Genomic DNA, 18,836 nt, shown 5'->3' on the forward strand with positions numbered 1-18,836 from the left:
TTGAAATAAAAAAATTCTTCCCTGCAAAAAAAAAAACACAAAAACTATTATTGTCCTTGAAATCCAGGACAAATGTAAAACCGTATACAGAGAATATTCCCTACGCTCCATAGAGCAAAACCGTGCCACATTGAGGAAATACGCCATTAAAGGCCCTTTTACAATAACTGTCATATACTAGCAGCAGGTGGCCGGAAAGACGCTCCGTGGATACATGTCGCGCTGCGTTCTGTTGCTAAATGACACTGTCGCTTTAAACCCATCCTTCACTTACCCAGTGTAACATTTTTTTTCTCCTATTATTATTTTTAATATGAATGCAAAATTGCACTGGTTACCCGTTTCTCAGGTGGACAAGATCCGCTGTTATTAAAACTAAAGCACTTTAATAACTGGGAAAAATAAAATAAAAATCTGGCTTTTCCTGCGGCCCCCCCTTCTCCTACCCGTTACACACATTGCCTCCTCCTTACCTCTCCTCTCTTTTAACTTCTTTAAATTAATGAGAAGAGAGAGGAGAGGGGGAGTCGGGTGGAAGGTAAAGGGGTTGTGTGAATAGAACAGTTGTTCAAGTAATATTGGAAACCAGGCTGGCCGGGGGCTGCGTAAGCACAAGAAATCCTGGTAAAGCGTTAAATAAACACAGCCCGAGCCCCGGCTGAATCCCTCTGTTGGTTACTGTATACTTTCTGTAACAGGGCTCAGAATAGATCTGAGATCCGTGGAAAGGCGAGAGAGTCTTCAGAATTCCAATAAAGACCTCAAATTGAAGGCGGCCCTGCTGTGAATTCGGCGAGAAAATTAAAGAGCACTCAATCTTAAGTGACAGATGACTTGTCTCAATGTCACAACTGCCTGGGGATTAGTGATAATATGGCAATATATTGCAAAGGGAGGGAGAGGAACGGGGGGGGGGGGGGATAAGCCAGGGATGTTTCTCTCTCCAGACTCAAGCTCTTTAAGTAACATTCTTCCGACACATTCCGTTCCACCTGCTCCATGTCCCCCACAGTGTTCCACTGGCTGCATAGGGGCATCGGCTGCCAGGGATAGGCTGAGCGCGGTAGAATTGCTCCCAGGTGCCAGGCTGGGTCGTCTATGTACCGCCAGCGATGCATGTTGTATGTACTCTATTAGGACACGCTGCAACAGAACGGAGGCCCGGTACCAGGGGGTGTGGGAATTATTAGGGAGAGGAATCGTGTACAACAAATGTACAGACACTAAAAATGAAGACGATGGAGACTGCACAGTGCATGGGGGAGCAGATTGTGGTCAGTGAGGGGGACGCAGTGCAGGGGTGCAAGGTGGGCAGTGAGGGGGGTACAGGGTGAAGGCAGCTAGAGCAGGGGTGCAAGGTGGGCAGTGAGGGGGGCACAGAGTGAAGGCAGCTAGAGCAGGGGGAGCAAGGTGGGCAGTGAGGGGGGCACAGAGTGAAGGCAGCTAGAGCAGGGGGAGCAAGGTGGGCAGTGAGGGGGGCACAGAGTGAAGGCAGCTAGAGCAGGGGGGTGCAAGGTGGGCAGTGAGGGGGTACAGAGTGAAGGCAGCTAGAGCAGGGGGGTGCAAGGTGGGCAGTGAGGGGGGTACAGAGTGAAGGCAGCTAGAGCAGGGGTGCAAGGTGGGCAATGAGGGGGGTACAGAGTGAAGGCAGCTAGAGCAGGGGGGAGCAAGGTGGGCAGTGAGGGGGGCACAGAGTGAAGGCAGTTAGAGCAGGGGGGTGCAAGGTGGGCAGTGAGGGGGGCACAGAGTGAAGGCAGTTAGAGCAGGGGGTGCAAGGTGGGCAGTGAGGGGGGCACAGAGTGAAGGCAGTTAGAGCAGGGGGGGTGCAAGGTGGGCAATGAGGGGGGCACAGAGTGAAGGCAGTTAGAGCAGGGGGGTGCAAGGTGGGCAGTGAGGGGGGCACAGAGTGAAGGCAGCTAGAGCAGGGGGGTGCAAGGTGGGCAGTGAGGGGGGCACAGAGTGAAGGCAGCTAGAGCAGGGGGGGAGCAAGGTGGGCAGTGAGGGGGGCACAGAGTGAAGGCAGTTAGAGCAGGGGGGGAGCAAGGTGGGCAGTGAGGGGGGCACAGAGTGAAGGCAGCTAGAGCAGGGGGGAGCAAGGTGGGCAGTGAGGGGGGCACAGAGTGAAGGCAGCTAGAGCAGGGGGGAGCAAGGTGGGCAGTGAGGGGGGTGCAAGGTGAGGGCAGCTAGAGCAGGGGTGCAAGGTGGGCAACGAGGGCCTGAACAAATATGAGGGTATATGCACCGGGTGTATGTAGGCACTCTGTGAATGTTTAGTTGGTGGGTAGTGAGTGAGTGCCAGTAGACCAGGGAGTAGGTGTGAGGAGTGTAGTCAGTGTGCAAAGGTCTACATGCGGGTGTGGATTATTTCATAGACCGTGTATACATAGACAGTCAATAGGTTGACACATGAAAAGGTCGACATGAGATTTTCAGTATTTACAGGAAGTGCGGGCAGTGAGCGACTGTGTATACAGGAAGTGCAGGCAGTGAGCGACTGTGTATACAGGAAGTGCGGGCAGTGAGCGACTGTATATACAGGAAGTGCGGGCAGTGAGCGACTGTATATACAGGAAGTGCAGGCAGTGAGTAGTAGCATGCTGCATGGGCAGTGAGCGAATGTGTGGCAAGTATACAGGAAGTTTGGGCAGTGAGTGGAAGAGTGCGGCATGGGCAATGACCGAATGTCTACAGCAGGTGTGTAGTTACTATAGTGTAGAGGAGAGGAGAGTAGAATATATAGTATAAAGTAGTGTAGAGTAGCGTAGAGTGTGTTATACAGGTGGACTGTGGCGTGTAGATAGGGGACACGCAGAGCAGGTGTGTAGATACTATAATGGGCGCGCAGGGCAGACAGGGCAGGCGCGCAGGGCAGACAGGGCAGGCGCGCAGGGCAGACAGGGCAGGCGCGCAGGGCAGACAGGGCAGGCGCGCAGGGCAGACAGGGCAGGCGCGCAGGGCAGACAGGGCAGGCGCGCAGGGCAGACAGGGCAGGCGCGCAGGGCAGACAGGGCAGGCGCGCAGGGCAGACAGGGCAGGCGCGCAGGGCAGACAGGGCAGGCGCGCAGGGCAGACAGGGCAGGCGCGCAGGGCAGACAGGGCAGGCGCGCAGGGCAGACAGGGCAGGGCAGACAGGGCAGGCGCGCAGGGCAGGCGCGCAGGGCAGACAGGGCAGGCGCGCAGGGCAGACAGGGCAGGCGCGCAGGGCAGGCGCGCAGGGCAGACGCGCAGGGCAGACAGGGCAGGCGCGCAGGGCAGACAGGGAAGGCGCGCAGGGCAGACAGGGCAGGCGCGCAGGGCAGACAGGGCAGGCGCGCAGGGCAGACAGGGCAGGCGCGCAGGGCAGACAGGGCAGGCGCGCAGGGCAGACAGGGCAGGCGCGCAGGGCAGACAGGGCAGGCGCGCAGGGCAGACAGGGCAGGCGCGCAGGGCAGACAGGGCAGGCGCGCAGGGCAGACAGGGCAGGCGCGCAGGGCAGACAGGGCAGGCGCGCAGGGCAGACAGGGCAGGCGCGCAGGGCAGACAGGGCAGGCGCGCAGGGCAGACAGGGCAGGCGCGCAGGGCAGACAGGGCAGGCGCGCAGGGCAGACAGGGAAGGCGCGCAGGGCAGACAGGCGAGGCGCGCAGGGCAGACAGGCGAGGCGCGCAGGGCAGACAGGCCAGGCGCGCAGGGCAGACAGGCCAGGCGCGCAGGGCAGACAGGGCAGGCGCGCAGGGCAGACAGGGCAGGCGCGCAGGGCAGACAGGGCAGGCGCGCAGGGCAGACAGGGCAGGCGCGCAGGGCAGACAGGGAAGGCGCGCAGGGCAGACAGGCCAGGCGCGCAGGGCAGACAGGCCAGGCGCGCAGGGCAGACAGGCCAGGCGCGCAGGGCAGACAGGGCAGGCGCGCAGGGCAGACAGGGCAGGCGCGCAGGGCAGACAGGGCAGGCGCGCAGGGCAGACAGGGCAGGCGCGCAGGGCAGACAGGGCAGGCGCGCAGGGCAGACAGGGCAGGCGCGCAGGGCAGACAGGGCAGGCGCGCAGGGCAGACAGGGCAGGCGCGCAGGGCAGACAGGGCAGGCGCGCAGGGCAGACAGGGCAGGCGCGCAGGGCAGACAGGGCAGGCGCGCAGGGCAGACAGGGCAGGCGCGCAGGGCAGACAGGGCAGGCGCGCAGGGCAGGCGCGCAGGGCAGACAGGGCAGGCGCGCAGGGCAGACAGGGCAGGCGCGCAGGGCAGACAGGGCAGGCGCGCAGGGCAGACAGGGCAGGCGCGCAGGGCAGACAGGGCAGGCGCGCAGGGCAGACAGGGCAGGCGCGCAGGGCAGACAGGGCAGGCGCGCAGGGCAGACAGGGCAGGCGCGCAGGGCAGACAGGGCAGGCGCGCAGGGCAGACAGGGCAGGCGCGCAGGGCCGACAGGCCAGGCGCGCAGGGCAGACAGGGCAGGCGCGCAGGGCAGACAGGGCAGGCGCGCAGGGCAGACAGGGCAGGCGCGCAGGGCAGACAGGGCAGGCGCGCAGAGCAGACAGGGCAGGCGCGCAGGGCAGACAGGGCAGGCGCGCAGGGCAGACAGGGCAGGCGCGCAGGGCAGACAGGGCAGGCGCGCAGGGCAGACAGGGCAGGCGCGCAGGGCAGACAGGGCAGGCGCGCAGGGCAGACAGGGAAGGCGCGCAGGGCAGACAGGGAAGGCGCGCAGGGCAGACAGGGCAGGCGCGCAGGGCAGACAGGGCAGGCGCGCAGGGCAGACAGGGCAGGCGCGCAGGGCAGACAGGGCAGGCGCGCAGGGCAGACAGGGCAGGCGCGCAGGGCAGACAGGGCAGGCGCGCAGGGCAGACAGGGAAGGCGCGCAGGGCAGACAGGGAAGGCGCGCAGGGCAGACAGGGAAGGCGCGCAGGGCAGACGCGCAGGGCAGACAGGGCAGGCGCGCAGGGCAGACAGGGCAGGCGCGCAGGGCAGACAGGGCAGGCAGGGCAGGCGCGCAGGGCAGGCGCGCAGGGCCGACAGGGCAGGCGCGCAGGGCAGACAGGGCAGGCGCGCAGGGCAGACAGGGCAGGCGCGCAGGGCAGACAGGGCAGGCGCGCAGGGCAGACAGGGCAGGCGCGCAGGGCAGACAGGGCAGGCGCGCAGGGCAGTTACTATGGTGTACAGGAGAGTGGTGTGGTATAGTGGTGAGTATAGTATAGAGTAGAGAGGAGTCAGAGGCAGATTTAGACCTTATAGTGCCCTAGACAAAATACCAGTTAGGGTCCCTTCTCCCTCCAACAATCTATATTTTTTACTGCAGGTGCACAGTCTACCGATAAATGCTCGGCTGCGTGACCATCGGCCTTGTGTACTCATCTGAATCAGGCTCTAGGTCTCTGGAAGTAGCCGAATACCTGATTCACATGTACAGTAACCGGACTGCTCGCGTCACTTTACCTGTATTCTTATCCTATCAAAGAACATCAAAAGGGACTGTGGGAGTGTGGGAGTGTGGGCGGGTCCATGTGATGTCATGATGTCAGGCAGTACTCGCACAATGCTCCTCTGGGAATGTTTTGGATGGCCAGGATATCTTTATGTGGCCCCTTGGAATCTGCTGGGCCCTACGCAGTCCCCTATGTTGCCTTGTGGAAAATCCTCCTCTGAGTGGAGTGAAAATAGTGTAGGGTGTAGTCACTATAGTGGGTGTGTAATGTGTAGATAGTATGTCAAAGTCGACCTAGACAATGTCGACCGATTGCCTGTCAACCTATTGATGGACAGCCTAAAACACTGTTGACCTACTGACCGGATACCGCTAGGAAACAGAAGTCACAGCAGCCGCTCACCTTCCCGCCAGCTTGTTTGATTCTCAGGAAGTCCTCCGCCAGTAGACTGGACAGAATCCCCTCCATCTTCATTTCGGACACACTGGGAGGATGCAGACAATGGCATTATTGATAGTGTGTTATATACACGAGAAGCCCGGAATGGGCCTTCTCGGGACATTGGGTTTTCCCCATGATTGGTAGCTGCCATTTCAGTTATAAAAAACTAAATCTGCCAAAGCAACACAACAGCTCAGAGCACAGGCTTCAGTGCGGCATGTCTCTTACAGGACATACACCCCCACATAGGGGAAATAGGGTCGGGGGAAGGGGGTCCTTTCACACATCATGAGCAGCGGGAACAATAAGCAGACTGATATACACTTATGTATTATACCATGTTATATTATTGTACAAGAAATAAATATCTGAATGTTTCCTGTGCACAGAGCATACACGGTTATTGCATGTGATGTGAACAATCGGACAATACTCCCAACAAACAACAGCGCCACCATAACATGAAATGGCCAAGTGTGGTATTGCACTACAAAGACGTGAGTTTTGTGTCGGTACTGTTCTACCCTCTTACCTGATTTTATGATCCACCAGGGTACGCATGTATTCCGCCTCTGATGGTAGAAGGATGAGTAGGCTGCTTCCTTGAGCTCCAAGCCTGGCTGTGCGGCCCACGCGGTGGATGTACTCTGCGGCAGATGCTGGGGCGTTGTACTGGGGACAGATAAAGTGTCAGGCACGGTTAATGTAGGCCAAGCTTGCACTATGAAGGTCATTGGGGTCATGCGTGTGTATTCTAATAACACAATACGCTTGTAACAAGACTAATTCTGGATACCTACAAGGAGCATTATTCTATTGTTACTATATCCATACGCACCTATGCTGCCACACGGTAATGCCCATTCTGTCATCCGCAAACACAAGAGACTTGTACGAGTCAAAGTGGCGCAAGATGCACACGCAGCCCGTAACAGACGCAGATTGCTATAGATCGTCAGAATCAGAGCCACAGTCTCCATTCCAGCGCTGCCCGGCCATCTCTATAAAGCAACACTGCCGCAGTAATGACATTTAACTGGAAGTTGGATTCTAAGGCCCATACTTATTGACCCATTGACTATCAATCTAAATAATGACATGCTGCACTGCAGGTGGGGCAGATGTAACATGTGCAGAGAGTTAAGGTGCCCATATACTAGTCCGATTCGGGCCAACTTCACCAGATCCCGATGGATCGAGCTTACTTTTGCAAGGAAAAAAAACATTGAATTATTTTTCTTCTCTGCAGACACATGCGAACGAATGGTAGCGCAGAGTTTCAGTGGCCGATATGTTTTTTTTTTCTTAAAGATAAATAATGTAAAAAAAGCTTACAAATGAGGTTTCATTAAGAATGAATTCGACAAAAAAAAAAAAAAGAAGAAAAAAAAAAAGAGATCATTGCACATGTGCAGGATGGGTCCTGTATTCTTGAATGCACGGTCCCCTTAGCCCCAGCCAGATTGACAGGCTGAGGAAGTTTGGAGGTAGGCAGCACCCGGGACCGTTTTCGGGGAGTCCTGAAATCAGTGTCTGCCTCTGGCAAATGACGGGTTACTGAACTTGGCTGCGTACCTGAGACTGATGTGGCAAAAGCAGGCAGGATGTGCCCATTTACACCAGACGCCTCCTGCTGCATTACCCCCTGAGCGTCCCTGCAGCTGTGCAATAGTGTGCACCTCTGCATCAGGCCCTTGGACACGACACAGAGGGCCGGAAGCAGGGGTGAAATGAAATGCTGTCTCACTATGTGTTTTTTTTTTCATTTCTGATTACAAATATTTGTCTATGTGCCCCTTAGTGACAGCAGCAGCGACACTTTATACCTGGCCATCTCTCCCGCGAGCAGCCGCGGTCTTCATCGCACCTTTGATCATCTGTGCGACTCTATGGCTCAGAATGTCAGTCCAAGCAAAGCTGCCGGAGCATTTAAATAGCGCACAAATCACAGTTGCCGCCACAGACGCGCCCATTAATTGACTGCTACGCACCTGCCCAACATACGGTCACTATTTGCCACTCACCTTTGCAAATAAATCCTTCGGGTGGGGACTAAGAGCCGCTCGGTGCAGGTTAGAATTAGTTACCCCGGTCAATGTTTGGGGTTGTCGCATGATCGAATATGCGTATGTGCAAACGCCTTTGGAGAGTTTCTCACTCGCCGTGCGTTCACCCAATAGTGGGCGGGCATGGGGACACTTTATGGGTGCGCCCATGGAAAGCTGGGCGTACCCCTGTAAATGCAGGCCTGCGCATGACTACTTGGGGGGGATTCTGATGTTGCCTGATGTCAGTGCCGCCCCGAATGATTTCTCCTCTTTATGTCCACAGGCAACCAGATGTGTAAGCGAACGCATCCACTTGCAGGTCTGAATGAGGCCCTTCGTGCAGACATGGAGATTCATTAGCGCAGGTGACACATACGCAGTACAAAAACAAAATCACTCAACTGCGCAAACATCAGCACCGCACCAGCTCTGGATAAGACCTAGAGGTACTTGTGTATTATCGGGGCGCCCGATTTTATCATTGCATGCCACTACTTAAGGCATGCGATGCGATGCTTCATTGTAAAGACCCAATTTTTAATTTTATAGTCACCCATGGGTGATTTCATACCCCCACTATCCAACTACGCATGGAGTTGATATTATATAGTGTGGAGAGCGCAGCGAGCCCCGCGAGGGGACGCGGATTACTTTACATGTATTCTGCAGGGCTCACTGTGCTCGCCACGCTTCGGGGTCGCTGCGCTCGCCACACTATATAAAATCAACTCCGTGCGTAGTTGGATAGTGGGGGTATGAAATCACCCATGGGTGACTATAAAATTAAAAATTGGGTCTTTACAATGAAAAAAATCGCATCACGTGAATTGTATGCCACTATATTGCATGCGATGTGATGCGATGAAAAAAATCGGGCGCCCAGATATTACATAAGTACCGACCTAGATCCAGACACGTGAATTGAGCAGATCTCTTATGAGAGTTGAGCATTTTTGTATCCCACTGATCCTGCTTTTTTCACTGGTTGCCGAATGGGCCATTTGACCCACCATAAAGCAAGGTGTGAATAATCTCAATCATTCGTCTAGCAAGGAAAAGGCGCAGCGCCAATCGCCACAGAGTACGATCCACTTCAGCACACACCAGCTCCTTTCAGCCGTCTCTATCCTGGGAACATAAAACCCTGACAGGGACAGATGTGCGCGCAGTGAATGACGTATTTTTAGGGAGGAATTCTTGGTGCCCTAATTACCCCACATATAAAACAGGCTCTGGCCTTTCCAGGCAGCCCATAAGGAATACATCAGCCGATGCAGGGAGCTGCTCAGATGTTACTGTCAGGGGAACGCCGCAGCCTGACATGTGACGACAAAATGCATGCTAGATTTGGAGCTAATGGGACCTATATGCTGAGAAGCTGTCCCCCCCTCCCCTCCCGATCTCTCTCTCTCGCCCTGCTCCCTGTCTCATCGTTATCCTGCTTGCATCTATTCTCAGAGACACCGCTGACGAGAGGGTTGCTGAGTGACACCGGGCAGGCTCGGCATCTGAGACGGCAGCACGGTGCATGATTAGCGCGTAGGGGCGAGATCAGGTTTATATACGGCAGAGGTGTTTACATACACAGAGGTTGGGGGGGGGGGGGGTGGTGGTACACAGTTACCTGCCACCTCCAATTTATTAATGGAACCTTATTCGCGCTGCTCTTATTTTACTAGGCTTTCTCCTGGAGGGTAGACAAAGGCCAGCTTAGTAAATGTATAATGTATAAGTGCTTCCTCCCAGCAGTCGGAAGTGGGGACACAAACAGGCTAAAATTGAGGAAAAATATTCAGTGGTCAAGTTTTATCAAATTACCAGGCAAAGGGGGGAGAAAAAAAATAAATGACACACAGATCTGTTCTTCCACGCCTTTACACTCATAAAGGCCCCCATACACTGTGCAATGCGATGCGATGTGCGCTCCTGTGGGCATCGCACAGTACAAAAAGTATGTGCTGCACATACTTTTTGTACTGCCCGCGGATCGCTTCAAATTGCACGAGAATTGCATGCAGTGTGATGCGATCTAGCCCATAACGGGTGCGATCTTAACGGATGTATGGGCACCTTTAGACCACAGGACCCCAGACAATGCATGTTTTGCAGGTTTCCTCACAGAATAATTAGCTCCACCTGCGGATCTTTTAAAATGTGTCAGTGAGTAATGCATGCACCTGTGCACCTGCAGGGTGACTGGGAAGCCGTGAACTGTGTGGGGTCCCGAGGACAGAGTTTGAGGACCACTGCATTAGATGCATATTACGTGCGGCCCGTGGCCTAGTAGCAGCTACTGAAAAAGCTGAAATCTCTGCCACTCAGTCAAAAACTATGTTCATCACATAAAACAAGACAGCCCTGACCAATCATGTGGTAGTTGGATGGCATTTAAGTCATGACAATCCCGCATTACTCCGACCCCCCCACCCAGTCCCCTCTTATTATAACCAGGGCCCCAAACCGTCACTGAAACGATCACTCTGCTTCCTCGGCTGCCATTTATGGGCGTATAACTGGTCTATGGAATTGTGTTTCCCTATGACAACACACATACTCTGAGCTCCCCAAAGGACTCCTAGGCTGCAATGATTTTCTTCTGAAAGCTATGGGTCACTCTGGGAGATTCAATGGGCAAGAGGCGGACTACATTTTTGGTTTTTAAAGGGGTTACCTAGACCTACAGTACCCACATCCACCGTTTTGTGATTCCAACATGAGCGGAACAGTGTACAAACAATTGCTTGGTAACTGATGTGACATTTCAATTTACTAAAGATTGTAAAAATAAGCGGTGATGTTGCTCATAGTAACCAATAAGACTCAGTCCATCATTTCTCTATTGTATTCAGAATCAGATTGGTTGCCATTGGTAACCACCTCTTTTCATTTATAGAAGCTTTAGGAATTGGACCCCTTAGTGGCACACTTAGTGGCACACTAGCGGCACGGGAGGACCTAGAGCACAGAACTAGCAGCAGCAATTCATGTGGATTGTTATAGTCAGAGGTCACCGGAGGTGCAGCTTCCCGGCTGAACTGGTGGGAAGTTCTGTATTCAACAGGCGAAACTGTAACAATCATTATCGTGTTCCGGACTCACCTGTACAATCCATGTCACCTGGGGGAGGTCCAGTCCACGAGCGGCCACATCCTGCATATAGAAGAGAGAACAGCAGCTTATAGTGTAATTCCCCAGAAAATCCCCATTTTTCAGTAAATTATTTCATTAACTGCTATCACGGATGAGGACGATATGCGTACAGATGTAATAACACATCTCATCATACGGAGAGATCAGTATGACCGTGCCTGCGGAATAAAACCGAACAGAAATATGCCCGCGCTCTCTACATCAGGCCTAACCAACCCATGGCTCTCCAAACTACACATCCCAGCATGCTTTGTCACAGTTCTAGCATTTCATAATAGCAAAACAGTGCCAATGCATGCTGGGACTTGTAGTTTCACAGCAGCTGGAGAGGCAGAGATTGGCCATGCTCTACATGGTACTAGCTGGGTGGCAATATCAATGCAATATGTGTATACAAAATATAAACAATTTTTCCATCAGTGCCAACAATAAAATACTGCAAACACAAGGATTAGGATTGTGTTCATATTTTGTTTAAAACAATTAAGCTTGCAGTCCATTGTGAAGGGACCCCAGTTCTCTATAAGGGCCAGATGTACTAAACCTTGAAAAGTGATAAAAAGCACGCACCCTGTCCCGTAGCCACGCCCCCATACCACACACTGCCCACATACTGTCCCATAGTCTCATACACAGATGCTGCCCCCATAGTTTACACACACAAAGGCCCATAGCCTTACGCGTGCGCACACACACACACGCACACTACCCCCTTAGCCTCATACACACAATACCCCATAATGGCACACAGACACTGTACCACAGCCTTATTTGTTTTATGCCCCCACATGCTGATTCATAGCCTTGAAACCACTGCCCCTATAGTCTCACTCACACTGCCCCATATACACACACAAATGACACAAAGACACACGGCCCAGCACTCAGGTATTTCTTCCTGACGATGCTACAACTGCTTACTATATGAGGTACCCAGTGAATGCGGGTGTCCCACACCGCAGTGATGATTTACCCAGTGGCAAAGGCCCGTCACTTACTGCCCCCGCCCAAAGTGACATCATACTGTAGGTCACATTGCCACTTACTGCCCCCGCCCAAAGTGACATCATACTGTAAGTCACATTGCCACTTACTGCCCCCGCCCAAAGTGACATCATATTGTAGGTGACATTGCCACTTACTGCCCCCGCCCAAAGTGACATCATACCGTAGCTCACATTCCCACTTACTGCCCCCGCCCAAAGTGACATCATATTGTAGGTGACATTGCCACTTACTGCCCCCGCCCAAAGTGACATCATATTGTAGGTGACATTGCCACTTACTGCCCCCGCCCAAAGTGACATCATACCGTAGCTCACATTCCCACTTACTGCCCCCGCCCAAAGTGACATCATATTGTAGGTGACATTGCCACTTACTGCCCCCGCCCAAAGTGACATCATACCGTAGCTCACATTGCCACTTACTGCCCCCGCCCAAAGTGACATCATACTGTAGGTCACAGTGCCACTTACTGCCCCCGCCAAAGTGACATCATACCGTAGGTCACATTGCCACTTCCTGCCCCTGCCCAAAGTGATCTAGTGACAAATGCTGCTGCAGGCTTATTTCTTTCTTCATGCGGGGCCAAATGTGTGGGTTCTTTTATGGGGGGTTCTTTTTTTTATTTATTAGTGCTAATGGGGGAAGAGGGCATTTCAATATTTTTGCTATGGGGCCCACAAAGTTCTAGTTACACCCCTGATTGTTTCGATCAAACACAGGTCATCATATTGAGGGTTTGGGAAGATGGTGTTTGAGGGATAAAATTATTCCCAGAACAAGGGGACACTGACACCGGTGGTCGGAAGATGGAACAGCAGCAGAATGCAGTCCTGGAAGCACCTGAAGGTTTTCTCTGACACCAAACCGTATTTCTGTCAGTCCAGGAGAAGGGCCGGTGCTAACTGATGTTAAGGACACACCGGAAGACCAGTTTCCATGAGCACATTGTTGCCCTTTAACCTCAATGTGGTCAGATTTTGGAGTTTTAAGCTGGGCACACACTGGCCGATTCCCACAGCCAATCTATAAAGCGACTATATCGGTGTTGCCATGGGAGAACCGCACAGCGCATACACACTGACCAATATTGTTAACGATATCCCCCAGTGACATCACCGGGACTCCTACTCCGAGTGAATGAAGTATGGTAAAGCCCAATGCTCCATAAGGACCATGTTTTGAACATACACGTAAATGCATGCGTGTGTCATGAGGGTTCACAGCTGCACGTCTGTACATAGAACGAGTGTGCACAGCTATACACCGGTGTTCTTGCCCATGTGACAAGGGCACACAGCTGTACCGCTACGTATCTGAACAGGAGATGGTGTTACCCAGCTGTGTGCACAAGGATTGTGAAGAGATCAGAGTATGCCATTCTGTGCTGCAGGACTGCAGATTACAGTACAAAGCCATGGTATAGGTCAGTGACTGAACGGTAACATACATCCCATCTGCTGTAACAGGTCCAGGAAGAGCCGGCTCCGGCTGGAGATGTGACCTAGAGTTAGTGCTGCAGAATCCGCATGGGGTGGAAGCACAAGCTTGATCTAATCCCAGACTGCAGCAGAATTTAGTGCAGCCACCTTGCCTGCTACTGGCACGGAGCCTACCTACAGCTCATCGTTACTGTGGGTGCGAAGAGGAGGAGGAGTGTGTGGGGGGGGGGAAGCAAAAAGGTCATTTAGAAAATGTTTTGCTGTTTACTCAGCCACGTTAACTTGTGTTGCCATATTCTGGTGCCTCCAGCCAAGTGCCTTGGCCTCCTGCGCTCGCCTCAGCCTGACTTGATTACGCAGCCCAATCTGTCGCCGTAACGACGGGGGACACTTTCATGCTGATGGCTCTCCGCACTCGGCAATAATGACTTTTGGCAGGACGGGAAAGGGCGGGATGGCTGCCTTGATTTCTCTGGCGGGGACGTTGGGGCCCCCGCTCGCCCCTGCTACCTGCCATACTCGGTGCACTTCTATGGCAAATAAATGAGTCATTTTAATCCGGCTGACAGGCAGGCACCTGAGCAAGCTGATTTCCATCTGTGCCTTCCAGGGATCACTGAGGAAGCTCAAGTGAGTGGAACTAAATCAGGGAAAATCAAAAAAGAGCCAAGTTCTTAGCAATCGCTCTTTTCAGTCTTGATTTGAAACATTGTTATTGACTCTAATTATCTCTGTCCGACGTGTGTATACGGTAACTTTACCATGTAAATGGATGAGGCGCAATGATATACGCCAGTCACCACTCAGGGGCGTCACAGGCTGACGAAAAGCTGAAGGAGGATACTGCAGCCTCCGCAGCGGCCCGGACATGGTTAATGGAAAGCTCCTCCCCCCTTCTGCAGTCGGCTAAGCTGTTTTCGCCACTAATTACTCCAGATAGCTGTAATTTACAAGTTGGTGGTGGGCAGGATGCTCCAAGCTTCACACATTCTCCCATCAACAGCTGCCACTATTAGGAAGCTAATTGTGCAGCCTTCTGTACTGGCTGCAGTGACTTCGGCCACAAACTGGCTGCCGCTGAAGTGTGCCAGGGCTGTGGAGGAGTTATATTAAACTCAGCCATCTCCTGCCAGCGGAGGGGATATGAAGGGCATGCAGGATCCGGACAGGGTAAAGGAGTCACTGCTATCAAATACTCCGGCTCCGACGTCCTCCAGGCCTCAAGGTCCAAGCAGTGCTCCTAATAAGCACTGTGGATGAGTTATAGAGGGCTGTCTGCACTACATGTACCAGCAGACACACACTACTATGGATAATGAGGGCTAAATATACTAAGCGCCCGTGTTTTAGCCTGTTTATTTGTTATATAAATTGTGTAAAAAAAGATTATATTTCCTATATTAGGACACATTCACTCGGCGCTCAAAGGGTTAACCTTTGTGGAGAACCGCATTTTCCCACACAAACTTCTCTGGAGATTTTTTTCCTTTCCCCATAGAAACATATGGGCTCCGCTTGAGTGACTGTTTGGCCAATCAAGAGAGCCCTACTACGTGGTGCTCTCTGACTGGCTGATGGGTCTCCAAGTGACAGGTGGTCCTCCATTTAGGGGGAGAGAATCCATATGTATCATATAAATTTTTGTTAAACTTAACATGAGGAAGACTTTTTTTTTAAATTGATGTTTTTTGGTTAAAAAAAAAAGTCTCCAGTATCGCTATCAAAATATAACAAGATTTAGCGATGAACTCTTGCTATTTTTTCTGATCGCTGGCCGATCACGAGATGACTGACAGGAAGTAGGAGTCAACAGCGGGGGTTTAGTGGGAGTGATAATAAAAACATAGGCGCGCCAAAACGCTAGGCGTGCCACCTATTGGGGAGGGTGCGTGACATCAGAAGCAGGATGGATATGCCTGTTCTCATCGCAGCATCGATTAAGTGCAGGGCTACGCTGCGCCTGCGATGACTTGCGCTCAGTGTAAAATTCATTAGATGGTGAGCCAGTTACCATGGGTTTTATACATACTCGCTGGGCTGCAAATAGATTTAGTCTTAACGGGCCGTTGCGAATTCGCAGCCGCGTGATCAGGTGAGAATCGGCGTCTGAGCCCCTGTTATTCTTTTATGAGAAAGCGCTTTAACTTGTCAACCTATGTTGAAAACTAAAGGGGTGTACAAACAGGGAGATTTTTTCTAATGGACAATTTTGACAGATTTTGGCTAGATGAACTAGATGAGATTTTGACTAAGCGATTATGTCTAAAGGTGAGTACACACGGGTGCAATTTCATGTAAAATCGCTGGGAATATGGTCGCTGAGCGACCATATTGCCAGTGATTTGGAGCGCAGCTGGCGATAAAATCGCCAGCTGCGCGCACCCGTGTGCACTGCCTAATAGTCGCTGGTCGCAGAAGCATGCTCCTGCGACCAGCGGCTTTCCCCGGCGATCGCTGTGCCGGGAGATCAGCGTTGATCTCCCCAGCCCCGTGCCGCTGCTCCCTCCCTCCTCCCATCAAAGTGACAGCAGCAACGTCTGCTGCTGCTGCGGTCCCCCTCCGCCCCGTAGCAGTGTCTCCTTTTCATCGCTGATGAAAAGGAGACACTAAGCAATATGATTGTGGGGATATATGTGTGTACACAGCATTAGATTGACTGTGCAGGCAATTTTGACTAGATTGTAGACTATCATTACTATGCTAGACAATATTTACTAAAGGTCCATACACACTGGGCGACTATGCCCAGCGTGTATGGACAGCGATGATCGCGTTCATCCCTGCGGGGAAAAGCCGCTCAGTGCATACACACTGAGCAGCTTTCCCCCTGCCCGGCGCCGACGGAGGGGAGAGGACGGCGTTGCATTGCACAGATCTATGCAAAGCCGTCCTCAAAGTAATACCAGCAGATGACCGGCTTTCCCAGCCATGATGCAGGAGCGCGCAGCAGCGTTTATAGCCGGGGCATACACACTGGGCGGCTTTGAGCTGAAAGTTGCCCAGTGTGCATGGGCCTTAAGCAGATAGGGAGATTTTGGTTGACCTTCTAGTCAAAATCTCACCGTTGGTACACCCCACACACAGCCAGAGATCTGTCTGCCTTTTATGGAATCTTCCCAACCTCTCTGTACTTCATATAATGAGCAAGTTACTCACCGTACACAGCAGTATACCCGCCTTGGCCTGAGTAAAGTGCTGGAACACCTCCGTCCTTTCCTGTAATCCAGAAAGCAGAGAAAATGAAAGATAATTGGATTAGCAGAGACATTGCGGTCCCGATAGTACAGAAAGACAAGTGTGTACATTAACCAGTGACTGATGGGAAGGTTTTATTACCAGAACACACATTTACCAACTACAACCACAAAGTAAGGCGCGTCAGATGACAGATAACACAGTGCCCTCAGTATCGCCAGGTAAGGTCTCCGTGGCTGAAGCAGGCCAACTACTGAATTCATAGGTGTGGATCAGTGGGTGGTCATTAGTTAATTACTTTTGTGTGCCAGTCGGGTGAGACCAGTCTCTCGAGGGGGCACGAATGAAGCAATCAGACTGTGAGCACATAATGATTGCAGTCAACCACCGATCAGGGGATTTCTGACTGTCCTCATCAAAATGTATCAATCCAATTAGATTTTATTATAGGGAACCACTGTAGCTGTGCACCAAGGCACACAGCGATAAGTGCAGTTCCATCTGATGTAACTCAAGGGTAATGTTCCAAGGGGAATACAACCCAAACTGCAGGTGCACAGGATTCTAGGCGGGTGACCACCTATACCGGCTCCTGTGTATGTATGCGTTGATTCGGATGCCCAGCTACAGTCATTTAGATTGAGAACTAGGGAGGTGTTGATCAGAATGGATGGCAAACACAGGAGAACAATGACTACAATTGACCACACAGAATTGGAGCTGGTTCGTGCTTCCCGTATGACCCAGTGCTTCGGATTGCTTGTTCTCCCGGATAAAATCGGACAAGCTGCATTGATATTGTGGTCCCTCACTCTAGGCTTATTTGGGAATGTCCAATTGGCTTCTGCAACAAAAGGGTTAAAACGCAGAAACTATTACTGCCTAAATCTAGGTAACGCCAGCGTGTGCCCTCCACCATCCCCTGCTAGGGAGATTAAAGAGATCCGGTTACTGGGATGATTTGTGCTTTTGTCCTAAACAAGCAATGTCCCTTTCAATCGCCGAGGGTTTGGCCCGGGGAGGAGGGGGGGGGGGGGGGGGGGGGGGGGCAGCAACCTATAATAACAGGAGATGGAGGATATTATCAATTTGCTGCAAACGTGAAGTGGAGTGCCACCATCTGGGAGTTGCTGTTTAGTTCATTAATGCTCCTAATATGAGGACACCAGGAACTAATTGCCCCCCAAGCCCTGTGCTCCCTGGGAGGCAGCCATTGCGGCCGCTGCCGTTGCCATCAGCAGCTGGTCAGGAGAGGATTAGCCCAAATACGAGCGCTCTTGGGAGGCAGAGAGAAAGGAGCCGGCTGCACAGGAACAGCACACAAACAGGAGCAGGCCTGCTGCTTGTGGGGAGCCTTATTGTGTATGCACAGTGTGACACGTATTGTCTGCTGCTAGGTATGGAGAATGGGAATGACCATGTGCTCGCCCACTGCACTATTATTTATACAGTGTTCACTGTGCTGTACTGCCATAACTTTATTCAGGTAGAACATTCTACGCACCTGCGGAGCTCACAGCAAAATGAACTCACAGATACGTATTCACCGCGCTGCGCCATAATCTCTGCGCAAAAACTATTCTGACACAAAAATATCAGTCCAGGATCCCTGTTTTTAACTTCTTTTTTTACAATGATGGGCCCTTATGTCAGACAGCTATTGGGGCCATTCCCGGGTTCCCTGATGTCTCAATCAGTGAATCATGAAAATAATTTAGGTATTTGTAATAGGATATAATTTGCACAACGACTTCCCATCCACACCTGCCAATTGGTGGATCAGCATTGCAGAGAAGGGAAGATTTGCCCAATTCCAATATCTACACATGGCTGCGGTTACCGGAGGTTCGCAGTGTGTATGGGTGAGGCCACAGCCGTATGCTGGCTGATTGACAGGCACGAGGCATTTGTGGGCGGCACCTCAGTGTTTTCTGGGAGTGTTGCCAAAAAGTGCAGGCGGGTCTGGCTGCTGGGAGCCAGCGGCCCTGATTTCCCCATGGCCATCACAGCGCAGAGTAAGCCTAGACTTATTTATAGATCTTATTAAACAGGGAGCATCTTATGACATCATTTCAGCTTGACCTTAGTTGGGGAGATCCACCTACTGTACATTAGAGGATTCGGCATGAAATCCCGACGGTCAAAATGCCGACATGGTCAAAATCCCGA

The 18,836-nt window shown here is 52.4% G+C and overlaps 1 protein-coding gene across 1 annotated transcript in view; it reads right to left on the reverse strand.

Moving 5' to 3' along the window:
* The window catches only part of DDX31 (DEAD-box helicase 31), a 73,141-nt gene that overhangs the window by 17,580 nt on the left and 36,725 nt on the right, over positions 1 to 18,836 (reverse strand). Inside the window, exons 14-17 of the mRNA XM_083160928.1 lie at positions 16,629 to 16,688; positions 10,975 to 11,025; positions 6,360 to 6,499; positions 5,789 to 5,870 (exon numbers count right to left, since the gene is read on the reverse strand). Of these exons, the coding sequence (XP_083017054.1) occupies positions 5,789 to 5,870; positions 6,360 to 6,499; positions 10,975 to 11,025; positions 16,629 to 16,688 (333 nt within the window). The remainder of the gene's footprint in view (positions 1 to 5,788; positions 5,871 to 6,359; positions 6,500 to 10,974; positions 11,026 to 16,628; positions 16,689 to 18,836) is intronic.

Source organism: Crinia signifera, chromosome 9 (assembly GCF_055691185.1).
Source record: "Crinia signifera chromosome 9, ASM5569118v1, whole genome shotgun sequence".
Lineage (NCBI taxonomy): Eukaryota > Metazoa > Chordata > Amphibia > Anura > Myobatrachidae > Crinia > Crinia signifera.